This window comes from Buceros rhinoceros, unplaced genomic scaffold (assembly GCF_000710305.1).
Source record: "Buceros rhinoceros silvestris isolate BGI_N320 unplaced genomic scaffold, ASM71030v1 scaffold4024, whole genome shotgun sequence".
Lineage (NCBI taxonomy): Eukaryota > Metazoa > Chordata > Aves > Bucerotiformes > Bucerotidae > Buceros > Buceros rhinoceros.
Window position 1 is genome coordinate 7,091 of NW_010408647.1, and position 22,565 is coordinate 29,655.

General features: G+C 37.8%; 1 protein-coding gene across 1 annotated transcript in view; it reads right to left on the reverse strand.

Moving 5' to 3' along the window:
• Positions 1 to 922: 922 nt before the first annotated feature.
• Positions 923 to 22,565, reverse strand: part of LOC104492372 (CUB and sushi domain-containing protein 3-like) — a gene marked incomplete at both ends in the record, with an annotated part of 61,463 nt that continues 39,820 nt past the window's right edge. The window contains 6 exons of the mRNA XM_010134925.1: positions 923 to 988; positions 6,605 to 6,784; positions 8,097 to 8,208; positions 18,190 to 18,263; positions 18,520 to 18,693; positions 22,254 to 22,427. Coding sequence (XP_010133227.1) covers positions 923 to 988; positions 6,605 to 6,784; positions 8,097 to 8,208; positions 18,190 to 18,263; positions 18,520 to 18,693; positions 22,254 to 22,427 — 780 coding nt within the window. The remainder of the gene's footprint in view (positions 989 to 6,604; positions 6,785 to 8,096; positions 8,209 to 18,189; positions 18,264 to 18,519; positions 18,694 to 22,253; positions 22,428 to 22,565) is intronic.

A 22,565-nucleotide genomic window follows, 5' to 3' on the forward strand; every position in this document is an offset into this window, starting at 1 on the left:
GGACCTCCAAACTGTGAGCAAGGAAACGGTGTGGTGCAAATGATCTGATGCTGTTGGCTTGCGATCTTTCTGAAATTTATTTCCCTACTTTCAAAGAATCTGATCATTATGTACTTTATTTGCAATTAATTAGGATTGTACAAAAAGCCTTTTAATGAAAAAACCTGGTAATACAACTACCATGAAGTACATCATTAAAGTACTGAAGTTTTGAAGTAGTATACAACCTGTTAAAAAAAAAAAAAGTCCCTCAAACCCCCAGAAAATACCCTTTAAAAATCTTTATTCATTATCTGTAGACATTTAATAAACTTATAGTCAAAGGCTAATTTTAGTTAAGAAGAATTCTCTCTTCAAAAAGTCTCTTCAGTGGATAGAAGAAGGTTTCTCTTGGATCTAGTCAGGACGTCCAAAGAGAGTCTCTTTAGCAAATCAATTAAAAATGGAGCTTACTTTGGCCGGAGTTTGAACGATTACCTTCTCTAAGCTAAAATCAGCTTTTCTGAGGCTGAAGGCTTATACTGAAGTATTTAGGTAAAGCAATATATAAAAGAAGTCCAAGACTGTGAAAAAAACCTGAGAAACAAGATGTCTTTAAATTATTTCTGGGTGAGTAATATAGTTCCTGAATGGATAAATTGCATAGGATCTTGCACAAAACACAGTGATTTCAGGGAAACCAATGAAACTCTCATCACGTAATGGTTAGAAGTTGTATATGGATATAAATAATACCATATAGTCTAGATAGACTTAAACATTGGGGAACAATTTAATTAATGTGGTGTTTGTTCAGTTAAGGCAATGCCTAATCTAATATTCTTTATTCATTCTAAGCCATTCAGTGCAGTGTCACTAAATAAATTCTTATTGTCTTTTCTACAGGAATTGTTTAAAACTCTATATACCTCAAAGTACTTACCACTTAGTTTGGGACTTGGTGTTCCCAAAGCTGGTCTGGGATCCTTCACTAATATTTTGGAACCAGCTGTTAGAAAGAATAAATGACAAAAAGAAAAACCAGTAGCAAATATGTTACTCAGAAACTAGAAAAATAATATTCATAATGGAATTTGTTACCAAGGATATAAGATGGTGTTTCAAACTCAAATATGAATGACATTTCAATCAGTATCGAGCCTTTGAATTGCAGGTGCGCATGACACTGATTTCTTCTGTTTTTACATTTTCTCCTAAGTCAGTCATCTGGATGCTACTAAGCTGTTGGCAATACAAAAACAGTGCAGGCTTTCGCTTCAGAATCCACATTTGACAATTCACAGGCCTGGACTATGCACTTAATATGGGAGACGTCTTCTAATATGTCTAAGACAAGTTATGTCATTTAAATGAGGATCTACACAAAACAGCATTGTGAATTGTGATTTGACTGGAAGAAATATAAGTGAAGAGACACAAAACAAAGGCATTTAAAAACATATTTCTCTCCAGGATGTAATTATCTTCAACACCAATAAGTGGAACATATTGTGTTCAATGCTGAAACCCCAAAGATACATGCTTAATTTCTTAACAATGGAGGAAATGATCACTGTTCTTTACAGAATAACAACAGAAAGAAAGAAACAAATGAGGCTGTACACAGTATCTCCAACTGCTGAGGTGATCTGAGTACTGGAAATTGAAGAATTTTGTTTCTTTTCTGCTGAGAGCAGGAACTCTCCCACCACTGAAGAGGATGAGTTAAATGCAATAGGACACTTTAACTTCTTGCAGCTGAAGCTATTTTGTTTTGCAGAAATTACTTTCGATTCACCAGACTGTAAAGAAGACACATAATTCTGTCTCCTAATGTAGAATACTCTCATACAGCACTAGGCTCCACTTTTTGCTCCAACGGTTATTTCAATATTTTGTATTTTGGATCTTGGATTTGAACCCAGGCCTTTTCTCTCTGACTGATACTCTAAAGAAAAATTGAAAAGAAAAACAACTCCTTTCTTCCTGAATGGACTATTTTCTGCTTAAAAAGGAAACTTTAACAAGAAGCAATGAGAATACTTCTTTTGAGAATAACTTTTATCTTATTACAGAAGGCTTATTCTTGGTATAAAGATTAAAACTGGCAAGAAATAAGGGCAGGGGTTGGAATTTGACCTGAAGTTCTCATGGCTTGTTATTACTGATTGATTAATCTCTATCTCCTCTCTGTTTTGAAAGAAACTGATTTAACATGATTGACCTGGAGGGTGTCCTTCAACAGCATGTACTTTTTGACTACATCAAGCTCAGAAATGCCTGGATTATACTTCCTGAAGAGCTTTTGTACAAAAAGCTGCTGAGTCAACCAGCCTTGTCAAGGTGAATACATTTCTAGTCAAGATTGGAACCAAAATTTTAAATACAAAACAGTTAAATACAAACCCCAAACTAAAACAAGTTATCTATGGAGTTCAAGTTCTAGATCCAGATATTCGCTCAGTAGGACTTCCAAGATTGCAGTTTTGTATTTAAAGGACCGAATTCTGGTTTTATTCCCCTTCAGATCCATTTAGAGCTCTCAACTTTAAATGTTTTATTCCTTTCCGTACATTTCAAAGTTATTTTTGTGAAGTGAACAACCACAGTTGAACAACCTGAGCTGCAGCTCTTCTCCCTCCCGCAGGAGAGAGAAGTTCCACCCCTCTGCAATAAGCAAGATTGAAAATATTTAGGAGATATTTTAATTTATCTAATTAGAGTTAATACATGTTGCTCGTTCTTAGCTTTCACCACTGCTAAAGAGGAGGAAGAAAGACCTCTGATCCTAAAAATTTTGCATTTCTGTAACATTTTTTTCAGGGCATTGGGAAACTAAGTTATATGACAAGGTAGATCTACTCATAGTCACCACTTAACACTAAAAACAAAAATCTCATAAAGGTTCCTTACTATCAGATGGGACAGTAAAAAAGAATTGGATCAAAATACAACCCATGAATCACATTTGGCCTTCAGCACACTTCCTGAGTACTGAAAAAATCATAAGCTTCCTGGCAGCTTGCTTTCTAACACTTTCCCAAAGCTCTGCTCCATTCTCCTCCAACACTTACCTGGCATGTAACGCCAGGACACATTTTTTTTAGTAATACGAAGTATTGATTTCATTTTTCCCTTCCAAGTATCAGTGTTTGGCTAAATAACCCTTGAATAGCTCTGTAAGAGCCCTGGGGATAACCACATCTGAAATTAGATATCAGTAATCTGAAAGGTGTTTTAATTATTCAGGAAACAGAATTCCAAACAGTTGTTATACTTGAGGGTGTTTCTTATCTCACATGAAAAACATCGTTTTCACCGAGATTTTTCTGTGAGGTCTTGCATGCCCTGCCATGACAAAGTATGTAGTAGAAATTAGAAACAATATAAAACATTGGAACATCAAGGACAAAGTAGATACGCTTTGTTTATGAGTTGCATATTGTCGCTTACATGCAAATATAAAATAGTATAAAATCCTAGGTATTAATGTCATGCAGTGATTCAGACATCTATTTGGAAATTAGGCATTCTTCTCCAATATTAGATTAGAAACATAGGATCATTTAGAATGGAAAAGAACTTTAAGATCGAGTCCAACCATTAACCTAACACTGCCAAGGACACCACTAAACCATGTCCCTAAGAGCCACAAGTACACACCATTTGAATACCTCCAGGGACCCAACCACTTCCCTGCGCAGCCTGTTCCAGTGCTTGACATCCTTTCAATGAAGAATCTTTTCCTAATGTCCATCCTAAACTTCTCCTGGTGCAACTTGAGGTCATTTCCTCTTGTCCTGTCACTTGTTACATGGGAGAAGATACTGACTCCCACCTCGTAAAAACCTCTTTTCAGGTAATTGTGGAGAATGATAAGGTCTCCCTTGAGTATCATTTTCTCCAGGCTAAACAACCCCAGTTTCCTCAGCCACTCCTCATAAGACTTGTACTGTAGACCCTTCACCAGCTCTGTTGCCCTTCTTTGGTTCCAGCACCAAAATGTTCTTCTTGAAGTTAGGGGCCCAAAATAGAACACAGTTCACCAGTGGTGAGTACAGGGGGACAATCACTTCCCTACTTCTGCTGGCCACACCATTTCTGATATGAGCTAGGATGCTGTTACCCTTCTTGGCCACCTGGGCACACTGCCACTCATATTCAGCTGGCCAACACTCTCAAGTCCTTTTCCAATGGGCAGCTTTACAGCCACTCTTCCCCAAGCCTGTAGCATTGCATGGGGTTGTTGTGACCCAAGCTCAGGACCCAGCACTTGGCCTTGTTGAACAATTGGCCTCAGCCCATCAATCCATCCAGATGTTATAGAGAACAGGCTCCAATACCATGCCCTAGAGAACACCATTTGTGACCAGTCACCAACTGGATTTAAATCTCTTCACCACCACTCTTTAGGCTTGGCCATTGAACCAGTTTTTTACCCAGCTAAAAGTGTACCCGTCCAAGCCACGAGCAGCCAATTTATTCAGGAGAATGCTGTGGGAAGCAGTAAAAGGCTTTGCTAAAGCCTAGGTAGACAATGTCCACAGCCCTTCCCACATCTACTAAGATGGTCACTTTGTCTACAAGGAGATAAGTTTGTCAAGCGTGACCTGCCCTTTATAAACCCGTGCTGACTGTGCCTGATCACCTGGTTTTCCTGTATGTGCTATGTGATGGCACTCAAGATGATCTGCTCCAAAACCTTCCCTGGCACCAAGGTGAGACTGACAGACCTGTAGTTCCTCAGATCCTCCTTCCAGTCCTTCTTGTAGATAAATGTCAAATTTGCTAACCTTCAGTCGACTGGGACCTCCCTGGTTAGCAAGGACTGCTGATAAATGATAGACAGTGCTTTGGTGAGCACATCTACCCAGTCTCTCAGTACCCTTTGGCAGAACCCATTTGACCCCATAGACTTGTGTGTGTCTAAGTGGTGCACATCTACTAAGATGGTCACTTTGTCTACAAGGAGATAAGTTTGTCAAGCGTGACCTGCCCTTTATAAACCCGTGCTGACTGTGCCTGATCACCTGGTTTTCCTGTATGTGCTATGTGATGGCACTCAAGATGATCTGCTCCAAAACCTTCCCTGGCACCAAGGTGAGACTGACAGACCTGTAGTTCCTCAGATCCTCCTTCCAGTCCTTCTTGTAGATAAATGTCAAATTTGCTAACCTTCAGTCGACTGGGACCTCCCTGGTTAGCAAGGACTGCTGATAAATGATAGACAGTGCTTTGGTGAGCACATCTACCCAGTCTCTCAGTACCCTTTGGCAGAACCCATTTGACCCCATAGACTTGTGTGTGTCTAAGTGGTGCAGCAAATTGCTAAGCATTTCCCCTTGCAATGTGGGGGCCTTCATTCTGCTCCTAGTCTCTGTCTTTCAGCTCAGCATGCTGGGTACCTTGTGAACAACTGGTCTTATTATTAAAGACTGAGGCAAAGGTGGCTTTAAGTAGCTCAGCTTTTTCTTCATCCTTTGTCACTATGTTTTCTTGCAGATCCAATAAAGGATGGAGATTCTTCTTAACCCTCTTTCTCTTGCTTATGTGTTTATAGAAACATTTTTTATTATTTTTTATGACAGTAGCCAGCTTAATTTCTAGCTGGGCTGCAGCCCTTCTGATTTTGCCCCTGCATAGCCTCGCAAAATCCTTGAGGTCCTCCTGAGTTGCCTGCCCCTTATTCTTAGGTTATAAAATTACTTTCTTTTTTTTTTTTCTAATGAGTTTCAGCCAAAGATCTCTGTGCAGCCACGCCAGTCTTCTTCCTCGCTGGCTTGTCTCTTAGCACATGGCACTCCTGTGCCTGTATGAGTTCTTTCTTAAAGGATATCCAGCCTTCCTGGACTCTTTTGCCCTTCAGGACTGCCTCCCAAGGGACTCTGTCAACCAGGCTTCTAGACAGGCCAAAGTCTGCCCTCTGGAATTCCAAGGTGGTTCTGCTAACTTTTCTTACTTCTCTGGGAAGTGAAAACTATATCATTTTGTGATTGTTGTGCCCAAGACCACCTCCAACCATCACATCACCCACAAGTCCTTCTCTGTGACTTACCAGCTGCAGCAGGACGTTGTCTTCCACACACTCCAGAAACATCCTAGACTATTTCCTCTCCTCATCCTGGTTGGGTGGTCTATAACAAACTCCCACCATGATATCCGCCTTGCCTTCATCCTGATTCTTATCCATAATCTTGCAACTAAATTCACCATCATCAAACTCTAGACAGTCAAAGCACTCCCTAACATACAGGACTACTCCACTGCCTCTCCTCCCTTGCAGCTATCATAGCTGTTTTGCGGCTGACACTGTAAATATCATTATCCTGATCTAAGTTTAGTAGGTTTGTGCACTTCTGAAACTCAGAAGTCTAAAAGCAGGCGTTACTCAAGCATTTGGCCTCTGGAATTATAGCTGGAATTGTCACTTCTGAACATGCAAAGTAAAGACAAGTACATTAAAACATATGCTATATTAAGCACTACTGGCTAAGAATTAGAGTTATCCTCTCATATTCTCCCTCCTAGTTCTCCTTGCCATTCTGCCTTATCTTATCAGACTGCAAATAAAGAAAAGCACTGAAATATGATAGATGAGAGATGCAGTGGGAAGCAGAAAGTTTACCTTCACAAACTGGAACTTTCCCAGTCCACGTGCCATCAGACCTACAGGCTCTATGCTCTGATCCTCCTGCCAGAAAGAAGCCTGGCTGACAAGTGTAAATCAAGGTATAACCAAGTGAGGGAAGGTCCATTCCTGCAACATTAGCATGAGCTGGTGTTTCTGGTTGCTTACAGCTGTGAGCTGCAAAGAAACATAAAACATCCTTCAATCAAGATGGTGAAAATATTTCTGGAATAATAATCTGCACCCATTCTTGCATAAAAAAATATTAATATATTTCGAATTTACATTAAAAATTACCATATAGCCCTTAAAAAACTGTCCTGAGCCTGTAAATATACTCCTGAAAATGGTCCTTTCGATTTCAAGGGACCAAGAACCAACATAAATGCACTTGCGCAACGGCAATTAATTGTCTGCATATGTGAACATAAACAACACACATCTTACCACAGTCAAAAGCCATCATAGCTTGTTACTTACATGGCTTACGATATTTATGTAGCACTGAATAACAGCAAATAAATGGGTCATTTAGAAAACACCGTGAAAGGTCAAGGGGAAATTGTAGGTGAGGCAAGTTTTAAATATCAGATAGAAAAATTAAGTACCATTCCTAATCTGAAAATCTGATGCAAAGTGTCTTACACCTTTAACAACCACCAAGACCTAAGAGTCTTGCATTATCCCAAAACCAGCATATTTCCAAGGGTGCAGCTCGCCTTTCAACACACTGAGTTAGTTTGCTGTTTGCTTAGGGGGATGTTAGCACCAACTGAAATACTAATGCCACTTTCTTCCATGGATATGCTTTCCATACACTAAAGTGATTCTATAAGGTGAAACCTTATAAGGTGAGACTATTTCCAGTAAAATACAGCTGGCTAGCTGAAAAACTAGGAAAATTAGTTACGAAGTTATACCATCAGCAAACCAGCACTATTTGCTGAAGTGTAAAAGATCTAAGCAATGAAATGCTGCTTACTGTACCCAAGTAAGAAGGCTCCATTTCAGATTCAAATAGTTCCAATTACAAATCTTTTTTTCACCTTTCTTGAAATACCCTGTCTCCTTTGTCGGGAAACAGCTCAAACTCTCTACTAGAACTGATTGTAACTATCTGCTTCAGTACAAGTTAGGATTGTGCATGGCCTGTTCTTACTGTCTTTCACTGGAAGGGTCGCACCCTCTTAGATAGAAGCTTACTATTTTCAACATCTCTCTGGAAGAAGAACCGTCTGTTATTCTCATTATTTTCTGGTGAGTTTTTGTTTTGTTTTGTTTTTAATTCTATAGGCTATTGCAGAAAAATCCACTCACAAAATCACATTTATAATTACATCAAGAAATGTGTAAGAAAATCACATTCCTTACAGCTTAGCACTGTAAGCTAATAATTGAAATTTGTATTAAGTTAATGAAACAATACAACAGTAACTAAATGGCTGAGATTAAAAAAAATTCATAGATCAAAAATCTATCATTTACTTACGTATACATTCTGGCTGGATTCCACTCCATGTAAGATCAGGAAGGCAAGTTCGTGTTGTTGAGCCGTGCAGAAGATGTCCTTTTTTACACTGAAATTGAACAACATTTCCCACCTGTTGAAAAGTAGAAAACGCAGTAATATTGTTACGAGGAAATATCAGTTGGGGTTTTTTTTCCAAATTTGATAGCAAACTCCTTCACATAACAGAAGTTTGATAAATTTTTATGCCCTTTCTGTAGAAAGTAAGTTAATTTCACAGAGAGTTTTTATATGAAACAAAATTTGCCTCATTCTCATTAAAATTACTCTCCTCTGAAACTGAAATCCTCTATGGAAGAGAACCGAAACCTTGTCTTCTCTGGTATCTCTGGTATGTTGGTTTGGGCCTGGAACAGTTGAGACACTGTGACTTTGGAAACCAAGCTCACCGTAGCTTCCTAGCTCTGGACCAAGGAGGAGCCTGTTAGCTAATCTTGCAGCAAATCAGGGAAGACACAGAGCTGAAATGGGTAGTAGATTCTTGGACTGTTGCTGAACTAGACCCCCCTTCATGGAATGCTCGATGAATTCAAAAATCATAATGAAAAATATTTCATTAGATCACACAAGGCATGTTCAACAACACTGTGTCACACTTCAGAAACTGTAATGTTCCTATAATATTTTAATTTTGGGTTTTGATGAAAAGAGGTAAAAAAAAATAATTCTTTATACCACACAGATAATAGAAAACGGAATGCAAGTACATTGCAATTTACAATAGCAATTCATCTGAGATTAGTTTTTAATTATTATTCTTATTATGGGTATGTGTTGCATAAAAAACAAAATAGAATTCTTTAATCAACAACCGTTTCTGCAAAAACATAACATGGAATAACTGGTTCAGCATGTCCAGTCATGGTGACATTGATGAAAATGCAAATAACTGTCAGTTTCCATCAAAAGCAGAGAAACTAGATTACAAGTTTAACATTGAGAGAGTAGTTTATTACATGCTGTGAGTGATTAACTCAAATATAAAGGTGCATTGATCACACCTACTGTTAAGCAGTGACCTGTGTAAATTTATTTATCAAGTCATAATTAAACAAGAATTTGATAATTTTGAACTGTATGTGACAGCACATGTATGGTTCTGTTGGTTTTTTTTTTCCCATTTTTTTCATTAAGCGTGTAACGATTCAAATTGATGTTCAAAGGTAAAATGCGGTCTTTATCACATAGTCTAGTCGTAGGAAACATCACATCACTGCTACAAGAAGTATAGTGCATTTGAAACTTTATAGTGCTATTCCATTTCAGCTCAAGCTTCTCATCAGAATAAAAGTTAATAACAAACCATGAACTACAGACAGTAGCTTATCAACACAGTATGTAATTTTAAATTCACCTCCTTTTTTTGTTCCTCTTTACTGTGCTCAGTGGACTATGTAATGACTTTTAAAGAATTTAAAGAAAATGCACTAAATCACATACACAATTAAGCACAAATCTCAAAAAAAATTTAGAAGTTGCAACAAAGAGAAATAGAAGTACTTTTTTGTGTGGTAAAGAGCTTAGTTAAAACAAGCACCACCAATATATCATTTTGAAACAAGTACTAGTCTTATGAATGATTTGTTTATTTCAGTAATTTTTCTCCATTGAAGCAATGTCCTTTCATAATTATGGAAAGGACACCTGACATATTTAATCTTTATCTATCAAAGAAGAAAATACAGAATCACAGAATGTTAGGGGTTGGAAGGGACCTCTAGGGATCATCCAGTCCAACCCTCCTGCTAAAACAGGTTTTCCAGAGCAGGTTATGCAGGAAAGTGTCAAGGAGCGTTTTGAAAGTCTCCAGACAAGGAGACTCCACACCCTCTCTGGGCAGCCTGTTCCAATACTCCATCACCCCCAAAGGAAAGAAGTTTCTCCTCATGTTCAGATGGAATTTCCTGTGTTCTAGTTGGTGCTCATTACCTCTTATCCTGTTGCTGGGCACCACTGAAAAGAGACTGGTCCCATCCTCTTGACACCCATCCTTTAGATATTGATAAGCATTGATAAGAATCCCTCTCAGCCTTCTCTTTTCCAGGTGAAACAGATGCAGACTTCTCAAATTTTCCTCATAAGAGACATGCTCCTGTCCCCTCATCATCTTTGTAGCCCTCTGTTGGGACTCTATCCAGTAGTTTCCCGTCTTTCTTGAACTGGGAAGCCCGGAACTGGACACAGTTGTCCAGATGTGGCCTCACCAGGCCAGAGTAGAGTATGAGGAGAACCTCCCTTGACCTGTGGGTCACATTCTTCTGGATGCACTCCAGGATAACATTGGCTTTCTCGGCCACAAGGACATATTGTTGGCTCGTCATTAACTTGTCCACCAAGACTCCCAGGTCCTTCTCTGTGGAGCTGCTTTCTAGCAGGTCAACCCTGACTTCTACTGGTGCAGGACTCTCCACTTGCCCTTGCTGAACTTACTTGGTTCCTCTCTGCCCAACTCTCTGGCCTGTCCGGGTCTTGCTGAATGACAGCACAGCCTTCTGGTGTGTCAGCCACTCCTCCTGGTTTTGTATCATCAGCAAAGTTGCTGAGAGTGTACTCTGTCCCATTAGGTCACTGATGAATACATTGAGCGTATGTTGATACTTAAACACTGTCTTTAAAACCAGAACCCTTTCATCTTTGCTCACACCAGAAAAACAAAACAAAACAAAACAACCCCCTCCCCCCAAAAAAATTAACGAAATCAAACCTCAGCTTTACTGTCAAATGTAGTTTCTTAATATACATCTGAATTGGAACTTATATTTCTTTCCACTTTATTCTTTCAAAGGTGATTCTACGATCTTACTAAATATATTTTTTTTCTTTTAAATGTAACTTTTTGTGATATGGACTATCTGGACCTCATGGAAGTCAATGAGGTAGAGAGGTTAATTGGCTAATTATGCTCAGATATCTAGCTCTAAACCGTAACCAAGTTAGAAATTGAACTCTGAAAATGATTGAAAATCAAGAAGTCAATAGCAACTCCAGAAGTAGCTACTCTATGCCTTTAACTGCTTAGTTATACTACCTCATTTATTTTGAGTTACCATTTTATGAGCTACATCTTCTTGAAAAAAAAAGTATCTTCTTGTCAGAGTTCTCATGATGTAGTTATTTTTCACGTATTTGCTCAGCTCCTCTAAAATATGTGCTATATTGAATCAATCAGATAACTTCAATCTTGACATTTTCACCTACTTTTTACTGGGATAGCACCTAAAATAAATTTTTCATTCTATAGAGTCTCTTTAAAAGATTAAAAACCAATAGATAAAGAAAAAGGATTCAGTATATCCAGTAAAATCCAGTATATTATAATTCTACTCATCAAGAGTGAGTACAGAACAGAAAGTTCACACTTCATGAGGTGAAAGAGTTGAAGAATCACGTCCATATAGTCTTTAGACCTTAGTCTTTAGACTTTGAGACCAAACTCACTGGGTACAGTGAAAAAGGATAGAAGTGTGTTTCTTCAATTTTCTGTAACTTTTCTCTCTTCTTTAGCTGCCTATTCACGACTTTGGGTTAGCTCTTTATGAACTGACTCTTCTACTGGACAGATATATTGAAGAAAAACTAGTCCCTAGAAGAACAGAATCAAGAAATGCATAGAATTTTCTTCCACTCTCTGCACATCTTCACTGCAGCTCTGTCTACCTGATAGCCTCTCTGGAGCTTGGTTGCCTAAACAACAAACTAGTTCTTTAGAAAGTACTAGAAATATATCAGTGAGACAAGGAAATGACTCAAGTTGCCAATGAAGTGGAAAGGTTGAGTTGCTAGCATTCCACAGTTCAAAACAAATGAACAAACAAAAGCCCTAAAGCCCTTCAGAAAACAAACAAAAAAATCTATAGTTGATACTGCAACCTGTGGTTGCAATACCAACTTCTCTATCCAAAGCAGTAACCACTAGTAAAACTGTTTTCCTCATTTCCTCCAAAAACAGTGGATGTCACCTGTATTATCCTTGTTAAAGAAACACAATCTTGATATAGGTAAACCCCAAAAGTAACGTCATAAACACAACTGTTGTCAAAGTGATGAAGATGTTTTTGGAAATGCTGCCATGCTGCTCAAAGTAACAAACAAATAAATAAATAAAGGTATGAGACCCTCTACTTCTGGGAAAAAAGCTTACAAGCAATATGTAATCATTGAAAAAAAGTTATTTAAAAAGTAATTTAAAAATGACAGGAAGTCTATTTTGTAACATTGTTATGCCAGGAGCACCAGGTGGCGCTACAACACAACCTTCTGTGGTCTTAAAACATTGCCAATCCTGAGATGTTCTGATTTGTTCGAATTTTTTGTTATACAACTTGAATAGAGCAGATGAAATATCTTTGTTTGCTGTACTCTCTGGTTTTAGGGAAGAATTGTTCTATGTGCGACAGTGTTTGCATCTAATCTGGAGTGGGGGGTGGGGATGGGAGAAGGGGGGGAAAGATTTCCTTGTGTACTGCTTGATCATCTCTGTTCCATAGCTGCTTTTTTTCTGTAATGTCAGTTATGGTCTGGATAGTCCTAAAATCAACATCACTAACTTCCTTTTGCTAAGAACCAAAGACCATATATTTCCTATTCTCTAACGGGAGAAATAACAACCTGAGAGAAAATTAATAAATATCACCATGCATCCATTTATAAAGTACAGGATGGTACTCTAGATATTTTTTCACAAAAATAATTTTATAATAATGTATAATAATTATAAAAATAGTAGTTATTCTCCTTATTATTTCTTATATGCTTTATAAGAATAGAAGATATTTCTAACTTTCATGAGCTATTACAATCAATTTTTTTTCTTAGACTTCAGTTTACCAAAGGACATGAAGACACCCTAACAAGCTTCTCCATCCTCAGCAGTTCATGTCAAAGGATCAAGAGGCTAAGGGAATGTCAGTTATTTCCCTTCACTAAATTTTAGCATAATATTTTAAGTGAATGAACACACAACTCATTAAGTCTTTGTTGTATCTGTAGCTTGGTAGCCCAGTAATACAGTACGGCCACCACTGGTAACAGACTATTCAGTTTGTAAGACCCCTTGGGCAGAGGCTTGCCAGGCTTCCTTTGTCTGAAAGTGTCTTGAGCTGCCTGGAATTTTGTTTGCTGGTTTGGATTTTCTTAATTTGGTTTAGTTGTAACATAAAATTTTCTTGTGATCAGGTGGCTACAACTAATTTTTGTGCCTCCCTTTCCCTTTGTATGCTACATCCATAGCTTTGTATCCATAGTAGTAAAAAGATGCTGTTATGTTTGTAATGAGCTGTTTACCACTAACGTGGTGCAGTACAGAGAAATACAGTTCTCGCACTATAATGATAGCAAAGGCCTTGAGGAATGGAGACGCTGAAGCAGACTACAGGTACAAGTACGATAAGAGATGTGACCCAAGCTCAGCACTGGAGACCTCATGTATGTGCACAACACACCATGGTCACTTAAAGAAATGCGGATCTGGGCACAATCAGGTTTCAGATGTAAAAAGAAGAAATATCTAACAGATGAAATGTGCTTTATAGAATATATTGAAATATAATGTGGATCTGCAGTGTGAGTGATGTAAAAACATGTTAGAAACATTACAAATAACCCCAGGTGAATCAACAATGAAGGAGACAAAAAAAAAAAAGGCAAAAACCAGAAATAAAAAACAACAGAAGGGGGAAGAAAAAGTCAGAATAACATTCCTGCCAGTGAAGCATTCCAGATTCTGCCACTAACATCACAAAATCATAGAATCATCTCGTTGGAAGAGACCTTTAAGATCACCAAGTCCAACCATTCACCCTGCACTACCAGGGTCCCTAAACCATGTCCCTCAGCACCACAGCCACATGGCTTTTAAACACCTCCAGGGATGGGGACTCCACCACCTCCCTGGGCAGCCTGTTCCAATGCTTAATGACCCTCTGTGTAAAGACATTTTTCCTGACATCCAACCTAAATTTCCCCTGATGCAAAGTAAGGTCATTCCCTCTTATCCTGTCAAGGACATCAGGCTGAAGCCACAGACCTTACGATCCTGAGAACCAGAAAGAACCAGGAAAATTACCTGGCGTCTGATGTGGTTTAAATTACATTTTCTTTGATGCAATGATAATGCCAGCTGTGCTAATGGAGACAGCAACACTGTGGAGGTACAGCACTTCCCTTGGAATTTTATCATACAATTCAATCAACACTAACATTTTTATAAGCATTACATTCACAGATGGAGATTACTTGTAAAGTTGCTCCACATCTGCAGATTGAGTTTCACATGACATTTCATAAATAGAATGCAAGAGCTAACACAGAGCTACAACTACTTCGAAGTGACTATTTTCTAAATTCAGACTGCCCTTTGGCTGCCTTCAGGCCTTAATCTAGGGGAAAATAGCTGAATTTCTACAAAAACATATGTTGGGAAAGTATAAGAAATAATATCTTACATATATGGCTGATTGCATTAAACAGTTCTAAACTGTTTCTTCAATTCAGCAGTGTCTTGTGTTACAACAGCTTATGCTGAAAGTGCTACAAGCAATTTTCTGTGTTACTAACAATATTGCTGAAGAAATATTTCAAAACTACACTTTCTTTCCAAGGAGCAATTTATTTCTGAGATTACGAATGAAGACATATTCTTCAAATTCTACAAATATTTTGTCTTCATTGTACACACTGTTAAGGTAGATCTGTCAAATCAAAAATACTCAGCTGAAAGGTGAACGTCCTAGAAGTCCCTGTTTATAACAATTAAAACAGGTGATGGTACTTGTTTACATGCCATGCCTGATATCTAAGTAGCACTAAACTGGTATTTTGATGTTATTTGAATGCACGAACACCTGATCTGCTTCTATCTGATGAATTCAATACCAAACAATAAAATCCATGCAAAATTCTGTTACCTCATTATTTCAAAGCTCTTATTTAATGGTTGAAACACCATTCAAATGAGAGGTGGTGATATCTGTGCTTTTAGTAGTTGTAAGTGTAGATTCCAGGAGGATAGATTTTGATACCCCTTTCAGTCAAGCCTGGAATCATGTTGTATATGCCTGAACTTTCAATGCAATCAATGTGATAGGAAAACAGATAGTGATGAGTAGGGGAAACAACAGGAACAAAAAAGAAAAGTGCTGTTCAATTTCATGACTTGATATTAGTATTGTGAAAAACAAATGACTGTCAGTGATATAAAGAGGTAGAAGAGGAGGTATTGTCATTTGTTGAAAAACACTTAAAACAGGACCTCACATATGAAGACTTGAATTCTACTGCTCAGGCTACAGCTTGATTTTTTTTTTTTTTTATGAGCCAGAGATATAAATTTAAAACTTAACAACTAAGTCACTTAAGGGACCCTATTAATATTAGTTTAAATGAGAAGTACTTGAGTTTTTAAAAAACTAAACAAACACAAAAACCCCAAACAAAATACCCCACCAAATCCCCAAGTGATAAAAAAACCACCCTGGGTTAGAGTCAGAAAACCATTTTATGTATTTAACAGTAAAAAGTTGTTGTTACGTATTTGCTAACTGCAAAATATTTTGCTTAATTTTGCATAAGCTTTTTTTGGTCTATTGTTTAAAAAGGTGGATGGCAGATCTATCAGATAAGAGAAAATCAAAGCCATATCAACTTCAGTATTTTGATATCATTTAGAATTATCTTTCTGCTATGGATGGAAGCAAAAGTTACTATTATCGCATTCATAAAGGAAGTTAATTATAGCATAATATGAATTCATTTATAGTATGTTTGTAGTTAAAATGAGTCATAACATTATTGAATATAGGGTAATGCAATCTTTCTTTCCAGGATCTACAGACAACTTGTCTAGAAACTATCATTTTCACTGTCATTTCCACCCAATAAAGAGCTAAACTCATCTTCATCTCTGTGAATGATACTCCTACTCTGTTTTGTATTAACTAAGCAATCATATTTAGAGTAACTAGAAACTGCATACAGACGTTTAGTTACTACGTAAACCAAAACGCTCTACATGAGCATGAGGGTAAGTTGCTGGCTAGGTAAGGAGACTATAGCTCACACCGTTTAAATGTGCTAGACACTAGCCTTACAACTGTGGGCTCAAGGCTGTAAATTCTGCCAGCAGCTACACATCTTTAGAAATTATTTAGCAGTTGACATTTTGCCTGGTATTTTGACAGTTCCATGCTAGCTGTGAGTGATGCTTTCACTCACAACAACTGCACTACAAATGAGAGTCTGCATTAGTTTCTTTAGTGATAGAAAGCTCATTAATATGCCAAAGAAACTGTGACAATAAAATTGTAGAAAATGGTCATTGGAATGAATCATTTCTTACATAGTTCAATAAAGAGTTGACCTCTAGCATAATTTTGTATTATCCCCACAAGAAGTTAGCCCAGGGACTGCCCCTGCATATTCTAACTTGGCTTGAAACAGTACTCCATTCCTTGGAGAAAACTGAGAAAATTATAGTAGCACTCGCATATGATTGTGATCCAGCACAATCTGAAAACGTAAATATTGCTGAAACAATCACTAAGCAGGAGAAGCATTGCCACCAAAATGGCAAACCAAAGAAAGTTTTGACCATAAAACTTTAGAAAGTCTTTTTTTAAAAACAAACAAACAAAAAAACCCCAACCTCTGCTTTGAAAAACTAATTTAATGTTGTAAATCTGTTCATATCTCAATCAGCCCGTTCTTGCATTTCTGGCAATCTGCAGTTTTTATTTAACTCCTGCTACCAGACAGGCACCACATGCAAATGGATTGCTGCTAGCTTGCTCCTCTGTATAGCGCTCTTCACATGTTTGGAGCTTTCAGCCCTGACGCCAATCACAGATACAGCAGGATAGTTTAGACTCTGTTTGTTTGCAGCTACTTTATCAGATTCTTAGCGAATTAGTGCACTTTTTTGCATCTGAACATCATTCACCCATGAAAATGTCTCACTGACATCACTGTTTTGTGTGATGCAGAAAAACAGAAATTCAGAGGGATTTTCAGTGTCACAGTTCTGTTTCTAACAGAACCATGTGCAAACATCATTTGCCGCAACACACCTTTGTAGAAAAGACAGCACACAGCCTCCTCATCTGCATCACACAGGGCATTGCCAGCAGGTTCAGGGGGGTGATCCTTCTCCTCAGCTTAGCACTGGTGAGACTCAAATGGGTGCTGGGCTCACCAGTGCAAGAGACAGGGACATACTGCATGGAGTACAGTGATGGCCACAGAGGCATATAAGAGATTAGAAGGATCTGGAATACAAGGAGTGGCTGAAAGAACTGTGATCGTCCAGTCAGCAAAATAAAAGCCTCAAGGGGAATCATATCAGTGTCTGGAGGAAAGGTGACAGAGATGAATTTTTTTTTTCAGTGGTGCCCAGTGGTAGAACAAGAGGAAACAGGCACAAAGAGAAACACGGGAAATTCTTTTTAAAAATAAGAAAAATCATTTTCACTGTATGAGAGATCAACTTGGAACAGGTTTCCCAGAGAGGCTGTGGAGTCTTCATCCCTGGAAATACTCAAAGCCTGGATACAGCCCTGATTAACCTGATCTAGCTGACTGCTCTGAGAAAGGGGATTGGACTAAGAACTCTCCAGAGGTGCCTGCAAGCCTCCCTAACTCTGTGATTAATTTCTGGTCACATAATTTCCAAATGTAACAGCAGAATTGCTCTTGGAAAAAAAAATCCACCATTTTTTAGAGTATGTCTATAATAGCAGTTTGCCACACAGTATTCACACTTTTAAGGAGAAAAAGGCTACTTGATAAACAGTAGAGAGCATTTATATATTTGTGGAGAGATACTGAAGTCCTTCAAGGTGAAACCAAGCAGAACTTATCACTAGGGTTTCATGTAGCGCATTGCTAATAGGGACAGAAGCTCTATGTAAACCAACAGCTAGAAATAAGGGAACACAGCACCACACCAGCAACCAGTTCTTAAAAGGCATGCACATTTTCTAGACCGCTAATCAGAAGTTTCCAGACTTTGAGGAAGTATAAAACTATTTTAATATGCAAATTAAAAAATAGTATGATCTACCTGATAGCCAAATGTGTTGTTTTGTGACCCATGCCTTGGGACTCCTGGATTTTCACATGAAGTGCGAGTAGGTTCTTCAAAAAATTACAATAAATTAAAGACAAAAAAATTACATTATTTTAATGAAATACATGAATGTATCACAAAATTAAGCTTCTTCAAAACATGCAATAGGCCAATGAGAGAAAGAAAAATAAAGTCATTCAATTTTTTGAGAGTATAGAATAACAACAGGATAACTCAAAATAGCTGAAAACTCCTAGACCGATACAGCAGGAAAAGGAAAAATAAACACTTCAAGAAATTTCAATAAAATGGGTCTAACCTTACCTATACATCGAGGAGAAGACCCACTCCACGTGCCATCTGCTTGGCAAATCCTAGTGCTGGAGCCAACCAAAATAAAAGGAGGACTGCAGCCGTAAGAGACTTCTGACTGATAGATGAAACTTTTGCCTTCTCTTTTCCCTTGAGCAGGTATTCCAGGATCACCACAAAACTTTGCTGTGAGAAAAGACGTGATAGCAAACAGAATATGTCATTTAATAAAATATAAATAAATAACACTTACCTGAACTCAGTGAAGCAGTTACTCCAAATTTTTTATTTATTTTATTAAACACAAGTCAAATACAAAAATATTTAATAGAAATTCAAACAGAAACTAAATATCAAATCCTTAGTCTGTTTCGGTTTGCAGTAGTTTTGCTAGATATTCAAAATGCCTACACAGTGAGCTTGGTCAGTAGCTTGAAGCTGACACTCAAGGTTACACAACTTACTTTAGTAAGGCACAAATATTTACAATTCACCTTTGCTCCAAGACACATAAATCTGCAAATCCTCCTATAGAGAGCAATCAGAGGGTGTATCAAACCTTCAGGTCAAGGTCCAGTCCTGTCCTGCTTTCTGCAACCTACCCAGTGCTCAGCAGATTTTAAAAGCTAGTACAGGTGGAAAAAAAAAAAGGTAATTTCAGCAGCAATCTCACTCTCAAACACTAATAAACTGTTATTAGGCAGGATAAATTTGTCTGACAACATATTCTTAAAGTGACCTTTTTACTTTATTCCTATCATATACAGATTCCTTACGTCTGTAGCATAGCATAACTAAGTAAATGGACTGCTGGCAAATTTACTGGCTGCCTTCTGCAGTATGACGTACTGTCAGACGTATTGTCAGAAGATAGATTTTGAATAACTGATTCAGGAAATGCAATCAGCTATGGTAAACCCTGTGCCATCACACTATATTATTCCCTGACACACCACGAATTATGCTATTGTAAAGACTAATTTCATATCAATCAGAAAACACTCAAAAAAACCCACCAAAAAATCTAACATGAGTACGTGCAGTGAAATTTCTAGAAAGGCATGTTGTACAGACATGGAATTTTCTGCTCCATCTTTCTCTTCTGCAAACAATGTTTAAATTACACCTCTTAGCCAACCACCTTTAAAATACATTTATAATATAGACATCCTTGACACCTATTCCTTAAACTTCCCAAAGCAGTTGCTCACATGAAATGCTCCTGCCCTCCTCCTCTTCCTGCAGACACTGGCTGTATGAAAACTTCACGCACACTCACATTGTTGAAGAAAAAGGGTTTAATCTATAACAGAAATGTATACAATTTCATGGCTTTAAGTGGAATGGTATTGTTTGCAGAATTATACAGCAAATTCTGAAAAGGTCTATGAATTTGGGATAGTGCCACACAGTGAATCTCATTGTGTGATTGACAGATCATGGTTGTAATTTACGTTTTCATTAGAAAATTCTGCAGAGGTCTTACTTTGAAAACACGTGAAACACTTACAGATTTTTAACACAGAGGTTTGAAATTGTCTCCTGAACAGTTGTCTGTACCAACAAAGTAGCGATCTCTTTCAAGGAAAAGAAAATCCTCACAGTTTTTGGTTAAGTTTATTGATTTTATATAAAACTAAGTAAATTCCACCACTTCATTGTCAGTCAACTTTACTGAATCTTTGAACAGCTACTGGATATCAGGCTTCTATATAGGTAACCGTGGAAACCAGGCGCCATGGTAAAACATTGCAGCCTTCCTCTGCTGTTGGAATCAGAACAATCTCAAGTTGCAGCAAACAGGAATCTCTGTGATTGCTCCCGCTCTCAATGGAAATATTTTCCTAAGGCCTCAGAGAGCCTTTTACAGAGACAGGGCCGTGGAGCTCTGGCACTGAGGCTGTGAGGCTAGTCTCATTCTTCAGAGACATTTAATTGATTGATAACAAGTTAAATCTGTAGTTACGCCTACTTTTTTGCCATCTATCGTCAAGCATATAAAAACAGCAGCCCTTTACTTAAATTAGTACATGAGCACACAAGCACACAAATTTACTAGGTCATATATGACAAATACTCAACCAAAGACATGTCCATATTCCATGCTGAATAATTATTCCGTGTTGTAACTACACTCTGCATATCTTCAGCTACAGGCTTTATGGAACCAAGCTGGGAACTAAATTTCTGATGTCGAGAACTGATTAAAGATTGGTCGTTGAGAATGACTTTCACCAACTCCCTCTCATTTCTGCCAAACGGCAGCTAGTGTAACATTTTTGATAAACACAGGCTGCCAATTGATTTCTCTTGCAAACAAATGGGTAACCATTGCATATCAACAGCATTCAGTTTATGTAATCTCTGTATGAAACCTTTAATTCCCAGGCAGCTGCATTCTGTGCTAACCACACCTTTCAGAATTTTTAAAGGTGGAGCCGCTTTTTCAGAGCATATTGCAGTATCGAGTATTCCAACCTCAAAGATGACAAATAACTTGTGGTATCCAAAAATTAATGTAAAGACACAATATTTCAATCAAGAACAAACGTTAAAAAAAATTTTCATGGTCTTTGATGTTCATAATATATTGGACTCTAGAAGATAACTTAAACATAAAATAGTGGTTTCTTTTTTCCTTCCAGAAACAATGACTCTCACCATGTCCTAGCTCTGGCACATAAAGTTTCAGCAGCACTAAGCAACTGGTTTTGATGATATGAGAATATCATGAGGAAAAGAAAGCAAAAAGAAAAGATCATCTATACAATATGCTTTCACAGTAGTAGGATATAGCCAAAACAGAGAACATTTGTGAAGGAAGAGACGAAGAATGCAAAAAATAGTAAAAGAACAGAGAATTGCATTTTGCAACATTTAGCAAGCTACCTCGCAAGCTCAGCTACTTGGTAAGCTCAAAGTGAACTTTGGAAACTGTAAAGCCAAGAAGATGAAATTATCCTCGACCAATTAGACTCCTTACTCAAGACCATTACAGAGTTTCAGTGGTGTGGATATTCAACAAATAACTACAGAACGTCCTTCTTCTGTGCAATCAATCGAATATCTCTCAGAAGCATCATAATCACTGTTTTAAAAGATTTTTTAAATAGAGTGGAACGACACCAACCGAAAGAAAAGTCCACATTTGCTATTGCAATGAAATTTGTAGCAATATATAAAAATCCACCAACTTTATAACATTCAGGTTAACAAAATTTATTGCCTAAAATATGTAACTTAATTTTGTGTAGGGGGAAAAATAGACAATTTTCAAGGAATCACCCCGGGGTCTAGTCAACATTACTAAAGGGAAAAACTCTCTGACATCAGAGAAAGTTTAGGATGAGTAATGAGCAAATAAAAGATATTATAATGAAACTTCCCTTATTGTATATGTAGCTGGATCTGCAAACAAGACAGCGAGTCTTAATCTTGTTTTGCCTTGGATCATTTGGTATGTATTGCCTATAATTTTTTGTGTGTGTGTTTGTGTTTAATGCTTCCTATATGCTCACAAAGGATTTACAAATATTCCTATGTCTTCCTTAAACTACAAATTACGTTATACTCTTAGAAAATTTAGAAGGATTGTATTTGTCCCAGATTTGGAGTGAACTGAGCCACTGCTGGGGGAGGGAGGTGGGGGTGTGTGGAGAAGAACAAAAAAGAAGGTGGAAATTTAAAAGGGGAAAAAGTCATTGTAGCTAAATAAAGAAATACAGGACTGTGAAGTAGATACATACGCAAGCACTGAGGTACTTCACCACTCCATGTTCCATTCCCAACGCAAGTCAAAACAGCAGGAAAAGAGAGTTCATATCCTGGAGAGCAGACATAGCTTATGCTAAATCCCCAGTCCAAGTTTGATCCTTCCAACCTTCCATTAGAGATCTGTGGAGGAGTTGGGCAGGTAACAGCTGCAATAATATTCAAAATAATTAGGCCCAGCTGCTGTAAATATCCCCAGTGTACACAATTACTAGAAGAACCATATGTGCTAATTTCACCTATTTTTAGAGGACAATACAGTCAGGACATGCTATCTTCCTCACTGT